Source organism: Camelus ferus, chromosome X (assembly GCF_009834535.1).
Source record: "Camelus ferus isolate YT-003-E chromosome X, BCGSAC_Cfer_1.0, whole genome shotgun sequence".
In the NCBI taxonomy this organism is placed as follows: Eukaryota; Metazoa; Chordata; class Mammalia; order Artiodactyla; family Camelidae; genus Camelus; species Camelus ferus.
The window spans coordinates 17,393,763-17,420,568 of record NC_045732.1 but is presented as its reverse complement, the minus strand read 5'-3'; the positions used below and the strand labels follow the sequence as shown (position 1 = coordinate 17,420,568).

At 38.7% G+C, this 26,806-nt stretch overlaps 1 protein-coding gene across 1 annotated transcript in view; it reads right to left on the bottom strand.

Moving 5' to 3' along the window:
* GLRA2 (glycine receptor alpha 2) overlaps positions 1-25,759 on the bottom strand; it is a 134,864-nt gene extending 109,105 nt beyond the window's left edge. Inside the window, exons 1-2 of the mRNA XM_032475101.1 lie at positions 25,009-25,759; positions 22,733-22,866 (exon numbers count right to left, since the gene is read on the bottom strand). Coding sequence (XP_032330992.1) covers positions 22,733-22,866; positions 25,009-25,076 — 202 coding nt within the window. The 5' untranslated portion in view covers positions 25,077-25,759. The remainder of the gene's footprint in view (positions 1-22,732; positions 22,867-25,008) is intronic.
* Between the last annotated feature and the right edge of the window lie 1,047 nt (positions 25,760-26,806).

The window sequence follows — 26,806 nt, the reverse complement described above, 5'->3', positions numbered from 1 at the left end:
CTTCCCACTACATATATTTCTTCTTATGCTATAATAAAATGTCATTGGATGGAGAATTTCTGAAAAACATGGGATTCTCGCTATCTTGGGATTGAGGTAGATAATAAACAAAGGCCCATTTAACCTTAGAAGAAGACAATTTTAAATGCCATTTGGAATTAGTTTTGAAATGAAGAGATCTGTGAATTTCTCATGAATCCAAATGATACTTCCTTCATTTTAGGAAGTAACAAAAATTGAATTAAAGACGACTTGCTCTCATGTTAATTGAATCCTATACTACTTTGCAAAATGAATAGCAAGTTCATCAACTTGTTAGGTCTCGACAAATTGAAAATAGATTTGTTTTGCATTATTAAGTTTTAAAGAAGGAACTATGCTGTATTTGAGGTTATGATAATGAAATTGGTGGGTGCAGTCCACACGCGTGTACATCTATGTTCCCGTGTTCAAATCTTCTCATTCTTCAAATGATACCTACTCAGTGAATTTTCCCATGATTCTCCTCACTTGAATATCACCTTTCTTGGAACTTCCAGAGCCCCGTAACCCTTGCCTTGTTGTATTATAGTCATTTTTTCATATTTGTCTAATTCTTTCTTGTATGCTCTAGACAGGGTGTAGTTCAGATCTGATTCACTGTAGTGTTTCCCAAAGCAGTTTTTATAGTACTAAGCACATAGTAGGCATTCAATAAATGCTCAGTGAGTGCTGTTGATCAGAATATAAGGCTTTTTGTGTAAGTAAATGCCAGTGGCATGCCAAGAAATCTGTGCATTTCCATTCTATTGCAGAGCAAATTTCGATATGAGGCACTTTAACCCCATCAGTTGGCCTCTGTCCCTTCAGCTTCAAAGGACAGTTCATTCAAAAGGTCCTTCATTTAAATCAATTGTTTCATCTCAGCCTATGAAACCAAAAGTGAATTTTGTTTGCTCTCTTTCCAAAGCACTTAGCAGAATGAGAAAATATGACAAAAACATGACGGTCACCAATGAGCAGCATTACAACACGGCCCTTTGAAACTACTATTGAGCCGCTTTGTTTGAGGTGGGGGTCAGGAAACTTCTTCACTGTTCCCCTCCCTCCTGACATCATCCCTCATCAGTGCAGCGTGGAACAATGGAACAAAAATCATAAACTTCAGAGCTGGAACTGGATTTAAAACCTGGCTCTGCTATGTACTGTTAACCCTCTGTAGGCTATTTAATCACTCTGGGCTCTCACTTCCTCATCTATAAAAGAAGAAATATCTTTACCTAATTCACAGGTTCATTGGGAGGACTGAATGTCATAGTGTGTGTGAAATGCCACCCATTTGTTTTCTCTTCCCATCTCTTTCCCCTATCAAGTAAGGATCTTCTTCCCAAACTTGAGATTTCCCCCTTTATTTAACGATCAGATGTGCTTTTCTCAAGCACCATGTCTCTGCCCTACATTTTATTATGCTCACTTCTACTCACACTGTTAACAAAAATACCTGGGTTTTAAAAGTATAAACAGGCTCTAGAAAAAAAAAAAAAGGAGATCTCCTTTTCGGAGAAAGAGAGTATTATTAAATATAACAGTCATGAGTCAATTGTGCTTCAAGGGAAAATTGTGCTTCAAGGGAAAACTATGGTTTGTCTATAGTACACCCTTCCATGTTATCTGACTCTAATTCTATGGGAGCTATTTTGCAAGTCTTTAAATTGTATAACTGATAGCAATGTGAACTAGCTCTTGCTTAGAGACAGGCAAATCCGGACCCTATAGGCGTCCAAGTGACTTCCCTCCCCCACTGTGGAAGAGGCTGGTTTTGCCTCTACTTGCACATTCATGCCAATGTTCTTCATCTATTAACGTGTCTGTTTCTTGGATTTTCTTTTGAACTGGCTATACCATCTGCCTGCTTCCCTCATCGGTTAATGAGTTAAATAAAATCTTTAACACGCATTCATTTTCTATCTGCATAAGAGTCATGATTTTATCTTTTTTTTGAAAATTATCTTTTAATGTGAGTTTTTAAAAGGAGTTATTACCCTTCGGAATTGTTAGACTCAAGGCCCAGGCTGTGAACGCTTGAAAGATCTAAATCCTATTCGAGGCCATGACACTGCCAGGCCACCCAGCGCTTCCTGTTTCACAGTCAAAAGAGCTCTTTGAGCACCAGGTCTGCCAATGAATAGTAGCTAAGCTCTCCTGTCTCTCCTCTGTTCATTTGTGGCTTCCACAAATGAGGACTTGTTTCCTCATTAGACATTCTGCACCACTTCTCGGAGGGTAGGAAGGTCACCATTGTACTGTTAGGATACAGAAGTTTTCTATGTCAGCACGACATCTAAAAATAGAAACCAGAGTCCCTGACATGCACCCTTGTCTGCTAACAACTAGGACAGCCGCTTTCCTCCTGCAGAGGGAAACCCTGACATCACGGCGCTTGTTGTGTTTCCGTGTGCTTGGATTTGACCGACAGGCTCCGTGCATTTAGAGAGCACAGTACTTCCATCTCTCTCATCTCATGCGACACTAGCCATCTTTGTAACTCAGTTTCATTAAAAGGATATTTGTTGGACTTCTTCTGTATATTGGGTGCTTACTTAGTTTGGGTTACCCTCGAATCAAGGGTTCAGGTGAAAGTTGTTTATTAAGGAGGTGAATAATCTGCCATTTGGGAAGTGGGGAAGAGATACAGGGTAGGGAAGGAAGCCAAGAAAAGGTGCCTTAGCAAGTCCGTTATCCCCCCGAAGGCAAATGAAGCTTTAGCCCATAAGTCACTCCGGAAGACACACTCTTCTGAGCTATTCCGTTCAAGGGGAGAAGGAGCTGGGGTGTTTTATATCAACACCAGTCATTAGATGAGAATATTCTCAGGGGACATTAATTTATCTTCATTCTGGTCTGCCACAAGGGCAGGTAAAGTGGCTTGGGTCAGAGAAAGCCCTCAAGCAAAGCAATCCAAGTGCTGGCGTTTCAGAATCACAAGGCGTATCAGTGTGGTAAGGGATTGGGGATATGGGTGGGGTGCCGACAGTGGTGCCTGTACGGTTCTGGGAATACCAAAATGTACCTCATCCTTGCATTCAACAAACTCGCAATTTGTCATGGCAGAAAGACGTGACATTGCACCAACTGTAATGTAACGTAGTAGTAAGCCTAACATTTTAAGGGAACGTAGCAGAGGAGGCAATGAATGGTGCATGGGAAAAGGAAAAAAGGAAAGGAGAGGAGAGCTTGATTCTTTGTAGGGAGGTTGATGTATTTCTTTACGTACAGAGGCAGGGAGAGAGATGGCTCTATTTTATAAAAAGCACGTATCACTAGGCAAAATGTAATCAGCAATTGAAGAGTGAACCTGTATTATTGATCTTTGTATTGCATATCCTCCTTGAAACCCGAAGGTCCCCAACTACTGCAGTTAGATATTTTTTCAAGTTGTGGAAACTTGCTCATGTGTGGGTTTTAATTTCGTATATGCCCACCTCCATCTCAGTGTGGCAGGATCTCTGGTGCTGAGCTGAGTAGAGCTGTCCGTCCAAGAGTGAAGAAGCTAAGTGGCCTCTTCTCATTCACCACAGTTGAGTTCATACTTGAAGCAGAGAACGCCGTTCTTCTGTTAGACGCCACTCCTTCCTGTGGGCTCATGACAGTGGGCAACAACCTCACCTTGGGACCTCAAGAGGCTTACAATTTGAAGACGAGAGACTTTGGATGGCTTGCTAAAGAAACAGAATGGAACTTGTGTTCGTGATCCTTTCACTCTAGAGACAAGATTTGTTGAGGCTTTTAAAAGGCTCTAATTTTGTGTGTTGCAGCAAACACAATAGAGCAGCGATGTAGGAAAGGCAATCCTTTGAGGAGAAATGGCCCCATTCTCAAACTCTCAGGTAATGGGGTTAGTCTGTCCCTCAAGTGAAAAGGCAAGAGTCTTCCTATGAGAGTCTTCTTTCTGAGGGCTAGCCTGAGCCAGTGCATACCGCTTCCCACAGCCCCTGCCAGGCAGACGCGCCGCGCGTTTTCAGGCGCAGACACGGGAGCCCGCCTAGAGCGCCGCCGGGAGCAGCGCAGCGGGTCGGCGGAGGCCCGGCGCCAACGGCCTGCATGTGACCAGCTGCCCTGCCTCTCACAGCTGTGCCGGCTGTAGGGCTCCTGAACGTTAGTTTCTGGATCTGGGAAAAGGGAACTGGTCACGGGAGTACCAGTATTGCGGGGAATAAATGAGATCACGCATGTGACACTTAGCGTGTTACTCGGCACCTCCTGAGGCACGTGTTGTCCCTGTACTTCTAAGTCCTTACTCATTTTCTGCCTCTTCCTTATACTTTAGCCATCATCAACTCCCCTTACTCAGAACTCCTAGTTTCCATGACATAATTCCATATGTAGCTGCAAGTTTATATAGACAAGAACTGGCTTGTGTTGCTTGAATTTGTGTTACGTGTGTGATTTCATTTGTTCAGCAAGATGTCCCATTGCTAGAGGACAGGGGTGGTCTGTTACTGCTTTGAGTAAGTTCCCAAAGCCCCTATAAGTTAGACACATCCCCAGTGTTTCTCCCAAATGCTTGGTGATTAATTTGTACCTTGCTACAAAGTAAACTTGACTTTGTATGTAAGCAGCAAGTACTTCCTCTGCTTAAGAGAAGACCACGTACATTATTCCAGAGAGCCGTCTCAGTTCTTAAAGAATGCTGTCCCAGCAGGCAGCACTCAGAACCTGTCCTGCCCTGTTCCCTTTGCAGGTCTGAGCTCCTCGCGTATATTGGAAGGTGGTCGTAAGGAGAGTCAAATTACAGACTTCAGGTCTCAGACTTAGCCTTTTCTCCCACTACACCCAAATACTGAGATTATTAAATGAAAACATTCCCAGAGCCCAGATAGTAAACTGCACTAGAAAGTAGACTGTAGGACTAGAGAAAACGCCAGATGGAAGGGCATGCTTTTGGTATGTCAGCGTCAGCATTTTCCCAGAATATATTTAAATGCATCACAAATGTATACTGAAAAAAGATGTAAAATTGACTACAAAATGCTGTTAGTCAGAGACAAAATCACAGAATGTGTAACCCATGAAGGTACCAGTTGCTGTATCCCACCTCCTTTCCTCAGCCACTAGCTACCTTCCCCCCACCCCTCCCAAAGATCTCAAGCTAGTTCCAGTACATTCTAAGCACAAAGCTTTTGGGTGATTGGAGAGAAATCAGCTTTGCTCATTTAATTATTCATCAAAACTTTATGGAGGATTAATCATATGCTTGAGTCTGAGGATGCAAATCTGAATAATAAACAGCAGTTTCTGAGGCAAAAATGCTCCAAAGACTCTTGAGGGCCTCCAGACTCCCAGCCCCTATCATGGCTCTGTAATTAAGAAACAGATACTAGGCTAACTCACGAACTTCGTGTCCAACAACACACATCTTCTAGGCCTTTATTGTCTCACTCCTGGCAACAGGGTGAAGCCAGTGCCAAACTGCCTGGGATTGAAAGCCAGCTCTGCACCCTTACTAGCCATGTACCATGAGCCACCACATAAGCTCTCTTTTCTCAATTTCCTTATCTGTGAAATAGGGATAATAACAACATACATGTATTTCTCTATGAGGTTATTGGGAGGATTAAGTGAATTAAAATGTAAAGTGCTTAGAAGAATACTTGACACATGGTAAAGACTCAAGTAATATAAACTAATAATGTTGTTATTGTTAACTATTCCTGGGATGTTCCAATTAAGGTGTTATGAACGATGTGGATGGATGCAGTGAGGAATAAAGGGTTGGTCAAGAAGGCCAATGATGGATAACTCAGACATTGAGCCCCCTTACTGCCCCTCCTCTTTTGTCTGAGTGTGGCATAGAATACCTTCTGGCTCCATCTTCTGGGTCTTACATTTAAAATACATTTAAAAATATCTCCCTACTGAATAAGCCTACTGAGAAGTAGATTTTTAGTAGAACACTCTGTTTTATGATGTCTTTAAATTTTACAAATGTTTCCTGAATGTCTGTCCGGATGGTAAAGAGGGCCATTGAGACAAAATGTCAAGAGTCTGGTGCTCTTTTTCAGCTTCATCGTGACTGTACCCAGGACCAGCCCAGGCGGTGGCAGTGGCCCCTCTGTGGCAGATGGCAGAACACTTGTTCACCAGGAAAATAGAGTCCATTTTAATATAAAAACAAAAACAAAAAGAACCTCCCTCCCCTCAAACTCTGCAAACTAATATCTGATCTCCCCTTTTCTCCCTGGTACTCATCTTTGAAATGAGGGGGAGGGTATAACTCAGTGGTAGAGTGCTTGCCTAGCAAGCATGAGGTCCTGGGTTCAATCCCCAGTACCTCCTTAAAAAAAACCCTAATTATCACCCCCCAAACACACACAAAAAAACTATACATAAAACTGGAAGGAATGAAATGAGAAGTCTATGCACTCACTTTCCCCCATTTTCTCCAAACTCATTCACTCTGCAGCCAGCTACAATCTGGGCTTTGGTCTCACTGCTCTAGAGAAATTGCCCTCACTAAGGTCAAAAATGTCCCACTGACAAAATCCAATTGCCTATTTCCTTCCCTCCTCCTATTCAGCATCCCTGCTGCACTTTGCAAGTTTGATTTCCTCATCCACAAGGCTTTCGCTTCCCTTTAACATCAGTGACTACATCTTTTCCTGGTTCTATTCCAGATTGTCTGACCACTCCTTCGTATTCTTTGTTGAGTCCTTCTCTTGTCGCCTTTTCCATCAATGCTCATGTTCATGGAAGTCTCATCCTTATTCCTCTTCTCTATTCATTCTACACATTTGCACTTAGTGATGTTAATTAATACTGTCATGAACTGAAGACTCCCATTCCTGCATTTCTAGCCCTGACATCTTTTCTTGGCTCCAGATTAACATTTTCCACAGCAGATTAGACATCTCTGTGTGGATTTGTGGCGGTCATCTCAAAAACATGCTCAGAGTTGAACTCATTATCTTCCTCAGCATCTTCTTCCTCTAATATCTCCTCTTTGAGTAAATGAAAACACCATCTGCTCAGTTGCCTAACCTGGAACCTTGAGTCAAACGTTACTCTTTCTCTTGTGCCCTCCATATCTTGTCTAATGCAATTTGACTTTATCTTGTTAATTTAGCCTCTGCTTTCGAATCCCACAGCCTAAGCCTAAACCTTCACCATTTCTCTTTTGTGGGTGATTGTCATGGCACCCTGATTCCCCACCTTTCTGGTATATCCTCTGAAAGGCATCTTGAATTATCTTCTTAGAAACCACTTCTAATCATGCCCCTTCTCTGGTTAAAAACTTTGATTGCCTTCCTATTACCTATGGTTAGATCTTAATACTGTAATAATCTCCTTAATGCTCTAGCCCTAACTAACTTTATTCTGCAGCCTCATTTCCTATGATTTCCCTCTTTTTACTTCCTTTAGGTTTACTCATCTTTTGTTATCCCAAGACTGGCCAAATTCCTTCCAGACATTGAGTTCCCTCCCTGAAATTCTCTTATCTACTCATCTCTCAAGACCCAATTCAAGCATCACTTTTTGTTTTTTTATGAAGCCTACAGCTACTTTTTTCTCTCTTCTGTAGATTGAGCTCTCACATATAAAGGGCTCCAGAGAAATATGAAGCTTATCATTTGTAGTAGCTGCCTTAGTTGGGCCGCCCAGGCTTTGTAAAGATTTTTGGTCCATTGCCTCATAACCTGGGAGAATCCTGTATCTTGAGAATCACTTTTCCATTTTTTGATGAAGATGGAAGATGAGACTCAAAAGGAGAATTCTAGAGGAGAATCAACCACAGGTTCACTGGCTGGAAGGAGTTAAGTGCTATAACCATGAATTAAATCTGATACTCCTTTAGCAGTTGGAAATTACTGGTAATTCGGTATATCCAAAATTAACATTCGGGTGTACTGGTTTTATTTACTAAGTATTTCAAGTGCTAAGTAGGAGAGTTGCCTCAGGCCAATGGATTCTATTTGGGTAACATTGGTGCCACCATACATGCCTGTTCAGTACTGGGCGTGGAAAAATAAAGCTTCTTATACATGACATATTGGTTCTGGAGTAGGGTAAAGTAGAAGAGGGTGGGGAGAAAAGTTGGAGGTTAGAATGCTGGTAAGTCAGCAATTCTTTTAATTCTCGTCTACTTGGCGCCTCACACAGTGCCATATGCACAACAAATGTTTGATATATGACTATATGTGAATGAATCCACTCACTCAACATTAAACGTTTATTAAGCTCCTACAAAGACAGGAAGTACAGAAAAACCCACGACTTCAAAGATAAATGAGAATCATCCTGTAATAGAAAGGAGACAACACCTATGCTAAAAATAGATTCAATGAAGTATTGCAGATAGAGAATGAGTGTCGTTGGCATCACTCTCTAAATGATGACCCACATTTCTCTCCATCCTGAGCTTTATGTACCTGGAGAGCTAGTGTTGGCCTAAGTCCCATCTGATGACAAAATGACTTTTTCTTTCCCCTAAATAACACAATGGTAAACAGAATTACAGCTGTTATCCATTATGAGAAATGCAGGCGTCAAATGAGATTAACACATGGGAAAAGACTTCATGCGTTTTAGAAGAATCACAAATATTAGTAGATAATAATTTATTATTTTAGTTCAATTGCTCACATCCACCTTTGCATTAGTACAGATTCTGGGATTAAAGATTGGTATTGTAAATTTTTCTCTCTGGTTGATACGCGTTTATTGGCTGCCTACCTACTGTCAGGTGTTGGAAGTATAGTGAAGAATGAGCTAAGCCCAATCTCTGGCCTACTGGGACTGGTCTAGGAGGAAAAGAGACATGAAAACAGCCAATCGCAAGAGAGATTATAGACTGAACATGTAGAAGAGGATGGACTTGGTGGTTTAAGAGGAGCTTTCTAGAGGAAATGATAATGATGCTGAAGTCTGTAGCATGGGTAGGAATTAGGTTGGTGAAAAGGCAGCATGGTGAAGGGAAATGAAAAGGCAAGGCACCTGAATAAAAAGTTTGAGGAACAGGAAACAGGGTATTGCAGCTGGAACAGAATGGGAGGGTATGGCTAGAGATGTGGAATGATGATGTTGAAGAGGATAATATTGATGCTCCCCCCAGGTTCCTGGGATCCCACTTAGCATTTTGTGCCTCTCACCTCAGTGTACTTTTTTTAAAAACTGAAGTATAGTTGACGTACTACAGTATATGAGTTATAGGGGTACAATATAGTGATCCACAATTTTTATAGATTACACTCCATTTAAAGTTATTATAAAATATTGGCTATAATCCTTATGCTGTACACTATGTCCTTGTAGCTTATTTATTTTGTGCATAATAGTTTGTACCTCTTAATCCCCTACCCCTTTCTTGCCCTTCCCCCCCTTCCTTCTCCCCACTGGTAACCAGTAGTTTGTTCTCTAGACCTGTGAGTCTGCTTCTTTTTTGTTACAATCACTAGTTTGTTGCATTTTTTAAGATTCCACATGTAAATGAGATCGTAGCGTATTTGTCTTTCTAGGTCCGACTTATTTCAGTTAGCATAACACACTCCAAGTCCCTCCATGTTTCTGCAATTGGTAAAATTTCATACTTTTGCTTCCAGTAGCCAGAACATGTGGTTTTGCACAGAGGACTGTCCTGGAGCTACTGGAGCTCACTTGACCCACCCGAGAAAAGAGAGAAGCATGTGGGAATTTACTCTCCCCACCCACCCATATACACCCAGAGCGCCGTCCTTACCCAATACGTGACAGAGGGGACTGTGAAAGGTCAGCTGTCTTGCCTCCAGCCAGGACAACTCGGGGAGTGTATCTTACGCTCCAGAGTTACCCTGTGCGATCAGATTGAACTTACCCGCTGTTGGACTTTGAGATCACACCCTTACTTCTCTACCTATCGTCTGATTTCATCACTTCCTTCCATGTCTCCCTTGCTCATTTAGCCTTAATAAATCACTTGCACACAGCGTCTTCTCAGAAACCCAAACTCGGACAGATAGAGTCAGAAACCTAACCATGAAAACCACTGTAAACCATGTACAGGTGTATGGACTTTATCCGGAAGTGATGAGAAGACCCAGGAGAGTTTCAAGAGTCATGAGGGGCCTAGAAATTCAAGGATAGTAGTATTTTGAGCTCTTTACTCCCTTGGGTGACAGCTCAGCTTGCTTTTCCTGTGAATTTAGATAAAGATATAGCCAATCAGGCAGCTCAGAGCAGCTGCACTATGAATTTTCTAAAAAAAAGGATAGGAGTTTATTTCTGATCTTAGCTTTCCTTAAGGATCTATTTATTATCCTCTCTAGATTTCTCTGCCTTCTTTGCACCTGCCACATCCCCCCTCAGAAGTCAGTAACTTTTTTCAAAGGCATTATTCTGCGATTTATGTGGCATAGTGCACGATGGCACCGATGGACACTTCTTGTTAATACCCTCAGCTGCTTTGCTTTATCACTGATGGGGCTAGTTTATGCTGACATTTATATGGGAAGTTAGACACTAAGCGGATACCTGCTCACTTGAGACTTTACATGTGCATAGTTTATTATGGCATGTATTATTAGCATCTAGTTCCAGATTCATGTATAATAATCATGCTCTTTCAATGTATGGAAGAGTAAGAAAGGCCACATGGTGAAGAACTCATAACTCAATCATGGAAGCTTCACATGTTAATCTGTGGTCACTGAGCTCCACAGAGATTCCTTGGCCCAAGCTATATTGCTGTTAATTGTACACTGACGTCTCTTAAACGAACTCAGTTGGGGTGAGTGAGTGCTATGGAAGACTCTTCACTCAGGGGCTCCCACAAGCCCGGTTTCAAAAGTAGGCAGGAAACAAAAAACGTGCGTGCAATTATGCTACTTGCAGAGTCCGGTTGACAAGTAGAAATGTGGAATTTTTCCCCTGAGATAAGTGTATTCTCTTGCTGAGGAAATCCTTTCTTAAATGGGCTTTGGGATATTTGCCCCAAGTCACAAATTTGTACACTTTGCTGAAAGCCGTGCACGTTATAAACTTGGTCAGCATCAGGAGCTCTATGGAACAGGAAGCCACCTACTGAGTTTTAAGTGGGAATATTTGCTCAGAAGATTTGAATAAAGGATGAGCTTAAATGAGGCGTATGTGCACAATAAACAAATGTGAATATTGGAAATGTAGGTGCTTGGGGGAAATAGGAGGAATACATATCCCAGATTGTGAGTGATTCCCCCTGTTTTTGCAGAGCTGGAGAAGACATGTCTGATAACATAGGGTTCATTTGGCAAGGACCGGGTCAAGCACTCCACTGGCCAGAGTGGTCACTCACTCCCAAAGATGAAACAGGGATGTTCCAGAGAACAGAAATACTTCACAGTACAGCAACCTTGTTGCTCAAAAGTTATGACCTCGAATTTTAGAGAGAACAAGCAGAGTGGCATTTTAGCTATAAAAAAAAAAAAAATCCCCCTGAAAGAAATGGAAAATTTGGTGCCAGGTTTCCTGTTCACAAGGCATGGCACTGGGCCTCTGTGACTTTTCCTTTCAAACAGAGTTGATCTCTTCTTAAATTTTTATATTTTAGGAAGATGCTACATACTTCATTTTTAAGCAAATCTCAGAACGTTGGAGAAAATGTTACCTCCTTGTTCATATTCCATGACTTCTATAACTAAGGATTCAGCAGAGCCATCTCCCCATCCCCCAATATAAAGCCACTGTCTCCCTCCTAGAAATGAGAAGAGCAGCAGTGATACTGGAAGCAGGTGATGGCCAGGGATCTGAGTCAGGCACCAGGCCATAGCAAAGGAAATCTGAAGGCAGAGTAAGCAAACCGTGTGCATACGAAATCACTTCTTTATAGTTAATCTTCACTCACTTCCTCTTCAAGGCCCAGTGTATCTAAGACTGCCAACCCTCAGTTACCAGAAAAGCTTAAAAATCAGTATTCCATTATCTGTGCATTGTACAGTGCAATATCACCAATGCTAATGCCATCTCTGTGGATACCCTGAAGCAATGTTTCAAATAAAGGACTAGTTTGATACAGAATGTGTAATGGCTCCATCATCAGTATGTCTTCAACTACCGTATGAGATACATACAGTTGACCCTTGAACAACGTGGGTTTGAACTATGTGGGTCCACTAATAAGCCAATTTTTTTTTTCAATAAATACCTACCAGTACTATACAGTTTTCTCAGTGGTTGATTGAATCGACCCATCAGAACTGTGAACACGAGAGGGCTGACTGTAAATTTATACATGGATTTTCAGCTGCTGAGGGTAGGTGCCCCAACCCCGACACTGTTCAAGAGTCAACTGTCAATGATGTAAATCAGGAGCCATTAAGTCTAAGGTAGCTTTAATATTTCCCAACCCCCTACTCTGTGCTCTATATTTTACTGAGACCCTGGAGTAAGAAACAGGAAGAAGAAAAATCATGCTTGCTTATCTGACAAACTCAGAGAAAGCATGAGGGAAGAACTAGTAATAAAGAAGTTTTATATATAGATAACTCTTTTCCCAAGACATTTAGTGGTATTTCAAAGACATTTCTCTTTCTGCATCCATCTTCATTGAAAACAATTTTCAGTAGTTTTTCTTGGGAATTTATATATCTCACTGTAGGAAACATCAATTTTGAGCAGAGCAACTTAGAATATATTTTAATACTAATAAATGAAGACCTTAACATTAAACCTTCACACATTATTTAAGATAAATATTGCATAATTACAGTTTTCAAATGAAGTTTTCTTTAGTATGGATTAAAATTTTTTACAATTTCATTTTAAGGAAGTGATAGGAAAAAAATTCTCAACAAACAGTTGAATGGGAATTATACAACCACAAGATTTATCCATCTTGGAAAAGTGCCTGAAAGAGAACATGGCAATTAAAAAAGAAGTTTTCCATCCAAGCATGAAATGTTGTCATATTCTGCTTAAAAAATATCTTCAGTTCAAGGTTAAAGGTCACTTGTTTAAGTCTATATTTGTCACTCAGCATTCAGGAATCATAAAGATTAAAACAGAAGGTAATTATCAGATCAGAGTATTTTGCTGTATTGACTCATGTCTTTTCTTTTGTCTTCAATGTTTGTTTTTCCAAAATGCCACTGTTTGCTTATTTATTCATGTAAATGAAGCAGGAGATAAATAGCCTGCAATAATATTCTAACTTGTAGAGTAATTCTCTTGTGGCATCAGAATGCTAATGTTGACCATGTATCAAAATGAAAGCCACATTTACTGAATGCCGGGGCCTTCCCACTCTAAGGAATATTGTCTTTATAGGAGCTCATTGTATTTTATGTATATTTAGTTTTCCCATCATCATCACTTCTTTTCATGGCAAATTTTTTTTTTAGATTTATGGATTTTACCAAGACCACATTTTCTGAAGTGTATTCCATAAAACACCAACTCCCCAGAATGTTAGTCATTTAAGGAATCTATGACCAGATAAGTATAGGAAAAGCCCCGGTGTAAAAAAAAAAAAAAGTTTTAAAAATATTTATTTATTTGTATATTTTTACGGCAGGTTTTCTCAACATCGTTTAAGATGACAATGAATATCGAGACTCTCTTAGAGGATGTTTTGCAGAATTTCTGTTTTTATTTCATACTTTAAACCTTATATCTGAGAACATTTCATGAGACTAGTGTTTTGAGAAACATCTTTGGCCAGATGCTGAACTAAAGAAACAGGGTAACTGCTTTTCCTAGAAGCAGCTTTTGTGCCTGAATTTGTTACCTCTGAACCAAAAGCAAGACAAAAATTGTGAATGACTGATTTCTTCAGTAATCCCCTCGTAAGTTTCCAGAGTCTTTCCAGAGAATAATGATCATCCTTGAAATATTGGGAGTTGAAATAAGGTATGAGCAACTGCAAAAGATTCTGGATAGAATTAATAATTTCTAAGAGACCAATTCTCTAGGAAGATTAGATGCATCCAAGCTCTTCTGTGGGTGAGTCAATAATTTACAAAAGGACATACCCAAAGATACTAACTTACACTATGAAGAGTAGGGACTGTCAAAGTTAGAAGTGACACAGAAACATCTTGGTCCAAGTCCTTTATTTTAGAGACGACAAGAATCAATCCCAGAGAGGTTCAACAGCTAAATGGCTTGCTCTAGGTCACAGGTGGCAACGCTGTAGTTAAAACCAGGCCTCATGAGTCTCAGTTTAGCTGTCTTTTTCTCTTGTGTGATGTCTCCCCACTTTATTTGGTAAGGCAGTATTGACACAGTATTTGGGGGAAAATATGTAAGGAAGATACGATTCTTCAGATTCAGGAGCAAAAATTTCTCATTCTAGTCCTGTAGTTCTTAAACTGTAGGGAGTAATGAATTTGTTAAAGTGAATGTTCCAAGGTCCCATCAGTGATTCTGGAGAGGTAGAGCTGGAGAAATGTGGGGCCCAAGTATGTGCCTTCTTAACAGGACTCTCGGTTGGCTCTGAAGCAAGTGTTCTGAAAAGCATGGTCTGAGAAAGACATCTGTATGGTTGCTAATTTGGTTTAGCATTAAATCCTAAGTCCTTTGACTTGGCATACACTATACAGTGTTCAAGTACTAAAACCAGAGTTAATTCAAAGGAAAAAGTAGACTAGGAGAAATCCATTGTGAACACTGCAGTATATTTATAAATTATCCTGAATCACATCATCTAACTGGAGTTGTTACAGTGTGGTTTGCCAAATGTGTGTACCATTCACTTTTTAGAGACTTTAAGGTTCAAAGCAAAATAAACAGACCTCTTGTTTTCTGAATACATTTGGGCAGGGGAGTACAAAGAATGCTATTTCTAAGAGAAAGCCTGATAAAAGAAATCTCAGCTGCCTTGTTGGACATGAATTGGGTCTTTGAAATAAACATCTTGAAGTATTTAAATGTAAATAAATCAGAAGATAGATAGATTATATTACATTCTATGTACACTTGGGTTTTAAAAATGAAAGAAAAAGTATGTGGTAAAGCGGTTCTGAGGTTTCCCTAAAGTAGCAGTATTGCCACGATGAGGAGCTGTGTTTCACGTGCAGCAATCAAACCAACCAAGGTGTGGGAAACAAGCAGCTGGTCCTCAGATTCGCCATTTCCTCAAAACGTACACTACTCTGCTCCCAGGCTTCATGCTCTTCCAACCCCCACCCAACCTTCGCTTCTTCTAACGCTCCTTCTTCAGCTCTGTGTAGAACAGAAGAGCACGGAGGAGAGAATGTGTCTCAGAAATGTCCCAAAAGACTTGGCATCAAGTCTTGTGCTCAGATCTAAGCCCACAACACATCCCAGCATGGAGAGCCTGGAGGGGATTACTCTGGGGCAAGCGCAACAATATTAGCAAACAAATTAAATCAGATAGAAAGGAAACTGTGTTAATTATTTTCACATATTCCACATGGAGATCTCTCCCTCCTCCCTACCCCCACCCCCAACACACACCCCAGTCCATTGGTTGCACCTCTTTCATTGTCTGTTTAGGAAACAGAGGTATCACGTTACATTATCTTCCTCTCTCTTCTCTGCTTTTGGAGGTATCATTTATCTATTGAGATAATATGTCCAAATGATACCCATTTCTTACTTCCCTGCTGTCTGAAAATTGATAAAGGAAGGCTTACTAAACTGATCATCAGTTTTGGGGCTGTCTGCTCAACCACCTGAAGGTTGAGGGGTGACTTTGCTCACAAGGTGACTTTGTGCTGATTATCTTCCATTTTCTCCCCGGAAACACCCTCTTTTATGCTCTTTCCTGTTCCCTGAGAATATGACATTCTGGGTTTGCAACATTGAGCTCCTGTATCCTCCGATTTCTAGTTGGCTTTGGCCAATGAGAGGTTCCCACAAGAAAATGGACTGCAGGAGAGGGAGGTCAGAATATTTCCCGGCTTCCTTCGTGCAAGGATAGCACAGATGGACCCGGTTGCTCCATAGATCTCATCAGGTATCCTGTCTGTGGAGCCACTTTCTCTAGGTTCTGACAGCCCCTGCCTCCCTTGCATCTTCAGGTCTACAGTTGATAGTCCCAGAGTACTGCAGTCTGCCTTTAGGGACTGGTTTTTTCCCAGCCCTCCCACACCCTGTTGGAGCATGCCGTTTCTTTCCTGCAAAGATCCTGGATGATACAGCATTAAACTTACAAATTATATTCCAGTTTTTACTGAAGTGAGAACTGACATTTAAAAGCTTAAATATCTGTTTACCACTGTATACTTAGCAAGTAACATGGTGCCTAGCAATAGATATTGCTCACTACTTATTTATTAAAGGAATAAACAAAGGAACTGTGCACTTAGACTCCCATATAAAGATGTAAAACCTTTATCTATTATTTTTTGTGCTCGCATATCTGTTCCCTTGCCACAAATTTATTCTATTGCTTTGACAGCACTCAGGCAAGTGTATCTTATTTCTCCCTCCAGAAAATATGACCCACCCCCCCATTAGAAAAAATAAGAAGAAATAGAAAGCAAGACTTATCCAGTCCCATTCATAATTGCCTATTGAGGTTCCACATTTTGACTCAATCCAGGGTTTTATTTTTCCCTCTTGAATGGATATGTTAATAAACCAGAGCCAGCATTTGGTGTAGTCATGTTCATAGGGGAATGGTGGGTGCGTAAGCTGGGGCATGAGTCAGAGAGAGTGTCCAGTTTCACTCTTGTACTTGCCCCGTGACCACACTTGGTTTGCTAGCCAGACTAGACTCCAAAAGGGAAATCTAAGGACTTCATTCTTACACATCTTTCACACCAGTTAGAGACCTATTCCTTTTGCTCATGTCCTTCCTCTAGTGGACTTCACATGGCTAAAAGTGTCTGCAATCAGTCACAAGTGTTCAGAGTAGCCCTCTCAAGAAAGAAGTCAATGAGAAAATGCCGCATGCTGCAGTCAGGACAGCCTCTCAGGTGTTAACTCCAAGGAGAAGCCAGAATGCTTCCAAAGACTTTGTTGTGAGGCTTAATCAGCTATATTTTCATTTTTAAAATCCTTTCCCGAACGTGTCTTATCCAACACACCAAGAAAAATACCTAACACCACTAAGAACAAGCTAATAACTATTTTTCTCACTCTAAGCCTGATTGCCCCAATTGCCCCAACTGGCCACGTTATAATGTCCAGTCATTAAGTACTGAGATACCCTGATATCTATGCCATTATTTTTTAAAAAATAAAGTTTCAGAGTATCAGCAAAAGTGGACTGAATTGTTCTTCAGGGTGGGGAGTAACAGCAAGCACTTTAGAATTCAGGATAAAATGTTCAGTCTCTTTCAATAATGAAAATTAGGGATGTGAAGTCACCCAGAATCAACTAAGGAGCAATACATTCTCAAAAACTAAATTATGGGCTTCCATTTCCAGTGCTCTTAACCTGCCATGTTGTAGAGACTAAATGTTCTCTTTAAAATACGTATTTTAAAATAGGAAATAAGTTCAGCAGGTTTGTGCAGTGACCCTTGCAACTGCAGTTAAGTGGACAAGAAAATACATTAGAAATAAGTCATATGTCTTCCATTAAGTTTAGGGTCCTTCTTTCTAGGACCAAACGAAATTGATTCTATGTCTTTTACTTGGTTCGTTTTTAAAAATGAGTCTAAGAAGATAATCAGGAATGGGATTTGAATGGATAAAGATAATTCCTTCCCACAAATGTCTCCCTCTTTGTTTCATATTTACGGATATGAAATACCCCTTCAAGTTGGAAATCTTCCCACTGAACTAATAAAAGGAGAACCAGCTGAGACACATGACATCTACATCCTGCTTACTGCGGTAGGACTCTAAGATGCTATAACTTCTTTGACTTGTTTTTTTTTTCCATTAAAAAAAAATCAATTATAAGGACCCAGTCACCATGAAGGGTAAGCTTTGAGAATACGTAGTCGGGGTCAGTTATAAAAGAGAAATGGGAGACTAGTAATAATTCAAATTGTTTCTAATAATTTTAGTATAGTTGAAAGCAAATCATTCAGAAGTATTTCATTTGATGCCCAGAACAGCCCAAGTGAGGTGGGCAAAGTCAGAAGAAAACCTGAGTCATGGAGAGGTGAAGACATCTTTTCTCAAAAGTAGCTGAACCAGGACGTGAATCTGGGTTTTCTGGATCCAAGTACAGGGCCCCTCCCACTTTACTACCACCATGGAATGGAAGATGTATTCCACTAAATGAACTTATCCTTTGGAATGCACTTTGCCAGAATGTGTTAGAATGCTGTAGATGCCTCCTTCTTGACGTTACCTCAAATCCCTGAAATAAATTGTGACACAGCCAGTGGATTTTGGATGTTCAACAATCTGCATCAACATCATCCCTGAACAAAACTGTCATATATAGATTTCTCTTTGTTACACCCGGCCTTTCCTTTCAATAACCATTTTCCCCCTTTTATCTCCTATTGTCTTGTTCTAAAATGACTGTACCCTTTGAGGTGCCTGAAAGTTTTTGCTACTTTCTGCACTCAAGTCAAATACGTCTGAAAAAAAAATTCTTCTGATACTTGCAAGCATTCTACTCCTTTTCTCAGAATCCATAGTAGTATCTGATGCCCACATCTACCAGGGTGATCAAAGAAATGATCAAGCTAGGGCTGCATTATCACCAACTGGGAGAATCACTCTTTCCAAGTGTCCCTGCTGGACATCTGTGCTCAAGTCACCGCCTGCAGGGCTTGGTAAGCACAATATGTGAGCTTCAGCTCCACTTGGCTACATATAAGAAAATTTCCAAGGGGAGAAACCTGAAGACCTCTAGTTTTTTGGGAAGTGGATCTGTTTCTTACTTATATCCGAAACACCTTTTGAACTGATAACTCTGGAAAATAAAGGAAACCATATTGCATGCAAATGTAGGTTTTAATGTCACACATCACACTTTCAAATTTAGGTCTCCAGACATGGGAAAAAAATCAGTGTGCAGGGCATGCCCAAAGAAGTGGAGTGAATAATTATCTCCTGGCATTATCTATTCCAGATCTTATCCCAAAATGAATGTTCTGGTGAAATGTATTTATTCACATTGAGATGAAACTTAGGATATAACTTTAAGTTAATTTTATTTTCAAAGAAAATTTCATTAAAATTGATAAAGGTTTTGTTTCAAAGAGAGAGAATCAGAACTAATGCATTTTGCCCAGGTTTGAGCATTTCATTTGGCTTCTTTAAAAGCTTAATGTTTAAAGTGGCATTTTCAAGATACAGTAATACTGACAAAGGAATATCTGTTAGGATGATGGAATAACACTGTGATAAATCAACTGACAATGAGACAAATCACCCAAGTGGGAAAAGAAGCTTCTCTGTTGACATAGAATCAGCATTTACCATGGTTTCAAAAACAGGTGATTGTGAATGGATAGAGCTTGTGTTTTTATCTGAACTGGGGATTTTGAAAACTTATGTTTTGACGAGATCTGACCCAAGTCTCTATGGATCTCATAGATAGAATGCAATTGACAACTCTGACTCATGACTTTGTTTATACACTTGTGCTTCAGCGCATCAGAAAAGCTATTTTTTTCCTATAGTTTCTAAGAATGGCTCTCAGTTACAGAGTCTAAGTCTGAATCATTTCTGGTTCCCTTTTCTAACTTACATCCATCTACCTTCTTGTATATATGCCCATTATGACATCTTTCTGAGCCCACCAGGGTTATGGAGTAGACAGGAAATATTTTACTGACTGGAAAGTATGCAGGAAAAATTCCTTCCAATAAGAAAAATTATGCATATACATTTCTTTTCCCTTGCCAACACATGGCAGCAAGGAAAACAAAAGTGTGCTAATATTTAATAAGACTTCTAGAAAAGCCATTCCCTTTATCACAACAGCCCGTATTTGGCTCTTTTATTCTTGTGGTCAAAATTTGCCCTTTTGTCTTCTTATTAATCACCATTATTATTATTTTCAACATCATTGTCATCATCATCAGCATGTTTATTATTCTAATTTGTTTTTTGGCATTTACAGGGAGCCTATCACTATTTCAGATACAGTCACATATCCTAATCACCCTTTGTTTCTACCTACTATATAAAATTTCTCATTGATACATTGCTAATAAACTGCAGTAAGAACTGTAGTCTTCCTAGCCGCTTTGCTGTTACAAGTTTCCTATTATCTTTCTTTTATTTCTCTCCTCAGCTCAGCTAAAAATCATCTTTGCTAGCCACTATGACCACTGGATGGTCCCTCAAAAGTTCCCATCCCTTCCCAATATCTTGTAATAACCTATAATAAAATATAATCTGCAAAAAACCCCTAAATAACTGTGCCGTACGCCTGAAACTAACACAATATTGTAAATCAGCTATACTTCAATTTTAAAAAATGTTCCCACCCTCAAGTTCTACTACAATTGGAAAATTGGAATTTTGGAAGCAATAATCTTCATAACTGACCTGCATTTTCCTTTCTTTCTTGGTCCTTATTTCCTCATTCTGGAGAAAAGGATGACCTCTTTGTGTATATATATATTTTATATATTATAAATATATAAAGTAATGTACCTCCCTTCCCTTTCAGATTTAGTGTGGGAGTGGGTTGATAAAACATAAATATGCGAAGGAACTGTTTAAGACATATAAAGTTCCATGGGAACATCAAGGAGGGAAAATCATTTTAGTCTGAAATAATAGGGAATGTTTTACATCCAGAAAAAGCCAAGATTCTCACTGTTAAGATAATTGTGGAGCTGTTAAGTAATTGATCTGATATAAATGGTCTATGGAGTTAAAATTCATGAAAGAGTATCAGGGTTCATTGAAGTGGGGAGTTAAAGGGAGAGGGAGACAGAAGTCAGTAAAGTTCATTCATGTTAGAGTCTTAAATTATATTCACCCATTTCCCCTTTATAAGTCTTTAAAATGTACTGTACTCAGGTCTTTAAGTACTGGGTAGATCTCAAAAACATGGCCATGCTTTGCTATACTTGATATTCTCCTCATTTATTCATTCTTTAGAATTGTGAGAAATGTGATTTCCAAAGGGTGACATCCCCAGAAGAATCAGAAAAAAAGCTATGTGTGGAAATTATTGCTCTTCCTATGTGGTCACTTAAAGTAGCAATGGCAACATGGGTGTTTATTTTATTACTCTTTGCACTTTTCTTCCTTTTTAATTATTTCTATGAAATGATGAATAATGGCTACTATTAAACAAGATGCTCATAAACTTGAAACAATTTTCCATCTCTGGACCTTCTCTATGAAGCTTTCCATAAATAGCTTAATAGGAAATCATTTCTACTTTTGTTGGAAACCTGTAGTGTTTTATCTGTACTTCCTAATGTTAGTTAACTATTAACTACTTAATTATTTCTATCAAATATTATATACTATTATATAAGAATTTATGTAACATCTCTCTCCACTGAAATTTTTGGTGGTAGCACCCAGATCTGTTTCATCTCTGAAGTTTTCAAAGCATGTGGTAGTTAGTGTTTTGCATGTAGTTCAGACTCAAAAGTTATTGAATGAATGGCTCAGTGAATAAATGTGCAAGTGAGCAGTCCCATTGAAAGCTGATTCTCGGCTTGTTACTCATAGGATTTTATTTCAAATATTGACTTCCAAAGCAACGACCACAGAATTAATATGAAATGGGATAAGTAGGAAAATGGTTTTCAGGAAAATCGACCTTTGAACTTAGTTCTATTGTCCCTTTTGGAAATACTCTATAAATCAAAAACACTTGGTTTGTCAAAATTCTGACGTTTCTTTATAAAATGTGCTCTTAGCTGGGTATATTCAGAGGTGCAGCATTTAAAGAAGAAATGAATTTAGAATTTGGTTTTCATGCTCATATTTGCCAATAATAAAAATTAATCAAAACTCAAGGAAAGCAATCCAATTAAATAGCTAATAAGCAAAACCAAAGCAATGCATGAATTATGACATAACACCTAGAATATTACAGGTTTATCCTTTTATAAAATATCATAAACACTTCACAATACATGATTTTAAATTAAATTATGAGATAAAATGCACTTATTTAAAATATGTATTTAAAAATTAAAACATCAAAAACAATTCAATTAGTCATAATTGGTTCTTTCCTATTACAATATTTTTCTGATTCAGAATAAAAATAAATCAAATAGATAAAAAGTAGTTTCTACAGACTATTAATTACACTTTTGTAGTGTTAAACAAATAAAAGCACCAAACTTTCTGGTTTGTTTCTAATCCAGCCTGTTTGATATGTGCACTTTACAATTCTATGATCTTCTTTGTTAATTTCAGATAAATAATTCCAAATAAACTATTAGAATATTTAAGCAAGAAGAAACCAAAAATTTGTAATATATTCAATTAGAGCCTTTTCTCACAATATTTGAAAATGAGAGAGGCCTGAAAATTTATAAAATGGCATGTTATATATTGAGATTTAAACTTCATTTTGGGAGTAGATATTTAAAGCCCAAACCAAAGATTTTGGTGTAACCATTCATACAAATCCAGTCAATCATTTGCTCTTGTATTCATTACTAGTCACACTCCCACTTAAGATAACATAGGGAATGTGGCAATAATCTCAGACATTAGTTTTCTTTGTGGAACGTAAACAAATGAGGAAAGTTTTTCAAAGTGGCAAGCAACCTCTAAAATTTAAGCTATCAAATCAACTAGTTCAAAAGAATGGCAAAATGAAATGAATGCTGTGCCTGCTGTTTCCATTTTATAGTAAAAAGCCCTGAAAACTTTTTTTCAGAGTATTCAAACATCTAGATTTCCCACAGGCTAAATTAATGTAAGTTTAAGTGGAACCTACCTTTAAAATTTGGCCTGATTCTTGCATCATATCCTGATGTCCTTCCCATTAATTTGTCCAAGAAATCTGAAGGAGATAGGGTCTGTGAAGGTTGTTTTCCAGACCGGGAGTCATGGTCTTTGCAGAAAGCCGCCCTAAACACATCATTAACTCTTTTAGCAACAATTCCATTCTTATCACCTGAAAACTAATGCTCACAGAATGTTTTGCATCATGTTTTGGAAATATGTTTGATATGTTAGTAAGAAGAAAAAGAAAATTTTAAACTCTTTGGTCAACTTCTGAACTTGTACATGGTCTAAAATTAACTTTGAATGATGAGAGGTATAAATCCTGAGTCATATCTCCTATGTTACCAAACTTTGCCGTAAGATGTTTAAGATGATACAACATGCATAGCTTTAGGTTGTAGATTTTATGGATATGTAGTTAAAGCTATTTCTTTCTAGAGTCGTCAGAGAAATGAAGATTATAATTTCTAAAATTTATGTGATTGTCTTAAAATTATTTCCCCATGACTTTCAAAATAATCTTCCAACATTTCAGTCCTTAATATAAGTCCTCTACTTTTTATAAGAAATATATAAGATGGGCAGAACAAAGTAAACCATGAACTAATTATCCCATTACTTACTATCTCACCTGCTAGATTCTGTTCCAGCTATCAGCTATTAATAATTTTCAATGTATTGTCTAAAAGAAAATTTTCACTTGGAAATTTAACTTCATTCCAAAATAGGTCAACAATGAGCATGGCTGTACATCTCTTACTTTATCAGTTGTTATTTATATATTAGCAATTAAATTGTTGACTGTCCAATAAAGTATTCATGAATAAGAACTTCTAAATCATTTTGTCTTTTGCATTATCAAAGCCACTAAATGATAATTGGAAAGTTTCTCAGATTTTCATTTTCCCTAAAGAGCTTATAAAAAAGAGTATTTGGTTTGTAATGAAATGAATTCTTTCATAATGCATAGTGGTTCACTGAACGTTGATTTCTTCCTTAAAATATATTTTTTACAAGCTTTGTTTTCAATAGTTTAACAAATAATCTTGTTAATTCTTAGCACTAATAAAATACTACATTCTTGCCTGTTTTTCAAAGAAGTAATATAAACTGTAAGTGCAAAAGATGATATAAACATTTGGGAAGAGTTAAAAATTGTTACAGTCACCTAGAAATACTCACATTCCCATATGCAGATTCATCTGATTAATCAAGTATTATTTGATTATGATGGTGATGATGGTGGTGATGAAGATGATGATGATGATTCTAATAAAACCCAGCCTACAGTTTTTCTTAATCATAGTAGGAGGTGTGAACCTGAAAGGAACATAGTGGGTTTTCCCAGTACTCATAGCAGTATTGCTATATGTTCCATTTCTCTTGGTTCTGTGAAAAAATACCATAAAATTTGGTGAAAATTAAATGAAGAGTCCTACACTTTGTTGTATAAACATCTATCTCTATCCTGTCTTAGAACCTCTTAGCCATTAGAATGGCTATTTCACTTACTGGTAATAATCTGATATTTTGAGATATCAATTGATTAGACAGTTTGAAATTAAGTAGAAAATGCAAGCATGCAAATAATGATTTCTCACTTATTTTAATTATGCATAGTCCATTTCTCATGCATGCAGAAATACAAAGATGGCATATTCAGTTTTGATAGTCAATCAGTTTCCAAATATATTGAACAGTAGAATAGTGGTAAAATGAGATTTTAAATGTTTTTGATGTTTCAAGAAATTTCTTGAATTGTAGTTCTCATAGTATGTATCCAGTTGCTGAAATACAATAGAAGTCCCAAGTTGGCTAAGAATTTGGGTTCTTTTATATTTTATATGAAATGAGCGTGCTCCTGGCAAATTAACTCAATCACTTCCACCATATGAAAAAAATAATTGCATTCAATAACCCCTTTAAATGACTTACAGAAGAATTTTAAGGCAAAAAGAAATCATCATTATATAGAAATGTAAAGAGCATGCAACTCATCAGAGTATCTTAATATCACATTGGCTGTGAAAATGTGTTGAAATGCATAGAGTGGGGTTATGCATCATAAAACTTGCCTTTGTGAAAATTTACCACCTTCCCACCATAATTAAGCTTTTTAAAAAAACAAAAGAGATCTAACTCTCCTTTATAAAATTAAAATAATATGGTCCAGGGCATAGAAAAATAGATAAAAATTGCATGACACATTCTCTTTCAAACAGTTTTCATGTGGAAAATATCGGCATGCACAGTCGTTTCACCTACCTGAAGTGGTTTGTCTCTAAGAAAAATGCAAACAAGGCTGTCAAAATGTTCACTAGCTGCCGGTTCATTCCTGTATCTGTGATGCTTGTGGAAAATATTCCCGAAATGATTCCAGAAAGAAGCTAGGACAAAGTATCTATTTATTGTCCAGACTCAAAATCTGGCAGGAATCTAGTTTCCTTGAAAATCAAAAAGAGATTTGGGTTTGTACAGTTTGCTGAGAAAAAACAAAAAGTGCCAGTACTAGGCATCATGGTCAGGTCAAACCGGGGCTTAGGACCATCAGTTAACCCACGGAAGACAAAGCCTTAGAACTGATGGATCCCCCAGCTGCTTTTCCTGAATAATAAAAATGCTGCTACCTTAATCGCATCACCATGCAAAGGGGGCTGGTGACAATGCCATGCTGGAAGTCGGGTTGCTGTGGCTTTTGTTTTATGTCCTTTCTATTTAGCAAATCCCTTTTCTCTAGAAAATGTTCTCTTTTTAAAAGAAGTTGTAAATGAAGGAGAAGAAAGGACTCTGCGCGCTGGAGTGGGTAGGGAGAAGAGGGCAAAATTGCTGAGATCCTGTGCTGGAATGAGGGCTACAGAAAGAGACGGAGACGTGATCTTACCCAGCCTATAAATTTCAGCACTCGGACAGCTCCTAGCTCTGAAGTGCGCATGTTTCCTTTTTCAGTCGCTTGGGGCGGGGGTCGGGGAGAGGCATTCCAGAGGGGACATTCCTGCCATTCAAAGGCAAAGAGTGACCGGCTGTTCAGCGAAGGGGTGCTGAAGGGGGTGCGATGATGACCAAGGAAGAGCAAAGGTCAGGGTAGACGGAAAGGGTGAAAGAGGCTAGGGTCTGAGCTCCTGGAAATGCGAGTCTGTCGGTGAGTGGGCGGGACGGGAGTTTGAAGCAGAAAAGAGAAGGGAATAGGTCTAGGCGTGGGAAAAGAAAATTTGGGGAAGCAGAGAACAGCATCTAGAGTACCGAAATTATAATAGGGGAGTGGGTAGTCTACTCCTTGTCAGTGGAACCTGGAGGCAAAAAGAGGAATCCTCTGCTGAAGGGGAGGGGACATTTCCCTGGCATAGAGAAGCCCATGTGCAGAAAATGGCACATGAAAATCGATAATTTAATTTAGAAGCCGTTTATACCTTCCTCACCCTTTGAGTGTTTTCGTTTGATTTTAGCTGCCTGTTCTCAAAGGATCTCTCTACCTCTTTACTAGGGAAAGCCCCTTCGCTGAGCTTTCATCAGTGACTCGAAATCCTTGGGCATCCTCTTCAAGTCACGAATTTGTAGAGGAGGAAAAATACAATGGGCCAGCAGGGGGCAGTAGCAATCTTTTCCTGCCCTGGTTAAAGGTTAGAGTAGAGCTCCGAGTAAGAGCTGGAGCAAGGAAGGGTGAGACTGCAGGTTGAATTTCATCTGCCCATGCCAGATATTAATCACCAGGGAGGGTCAGGTAATAAAGTGTAAATGTTCTTCTCCTAAATTGCTAAAGAGACAGAAAATAGTAGAAGTTTACAAATCCTGTACAAAAGCATGACAGATAACCTTGCTATTTCAAATTAAACTTACAATTATGATTATTAATAAAAAAAGAGGAATGGTAAATAGTTCAATGTAAGTAATTATCGGCTTCTGGCAAAGGGAAATGAAAAATGCATCTTCTGCCATGAGCTGGGTGAGTAACCTATTTTTTGTCTGTAAAATGTACCTTGTTCATCACCTTGGCATTCTATTGCAGGTCTTAATTTTAAAACAAAAGAAAATGATTAATTTTTAGTCCATAAATGACTAATATGCC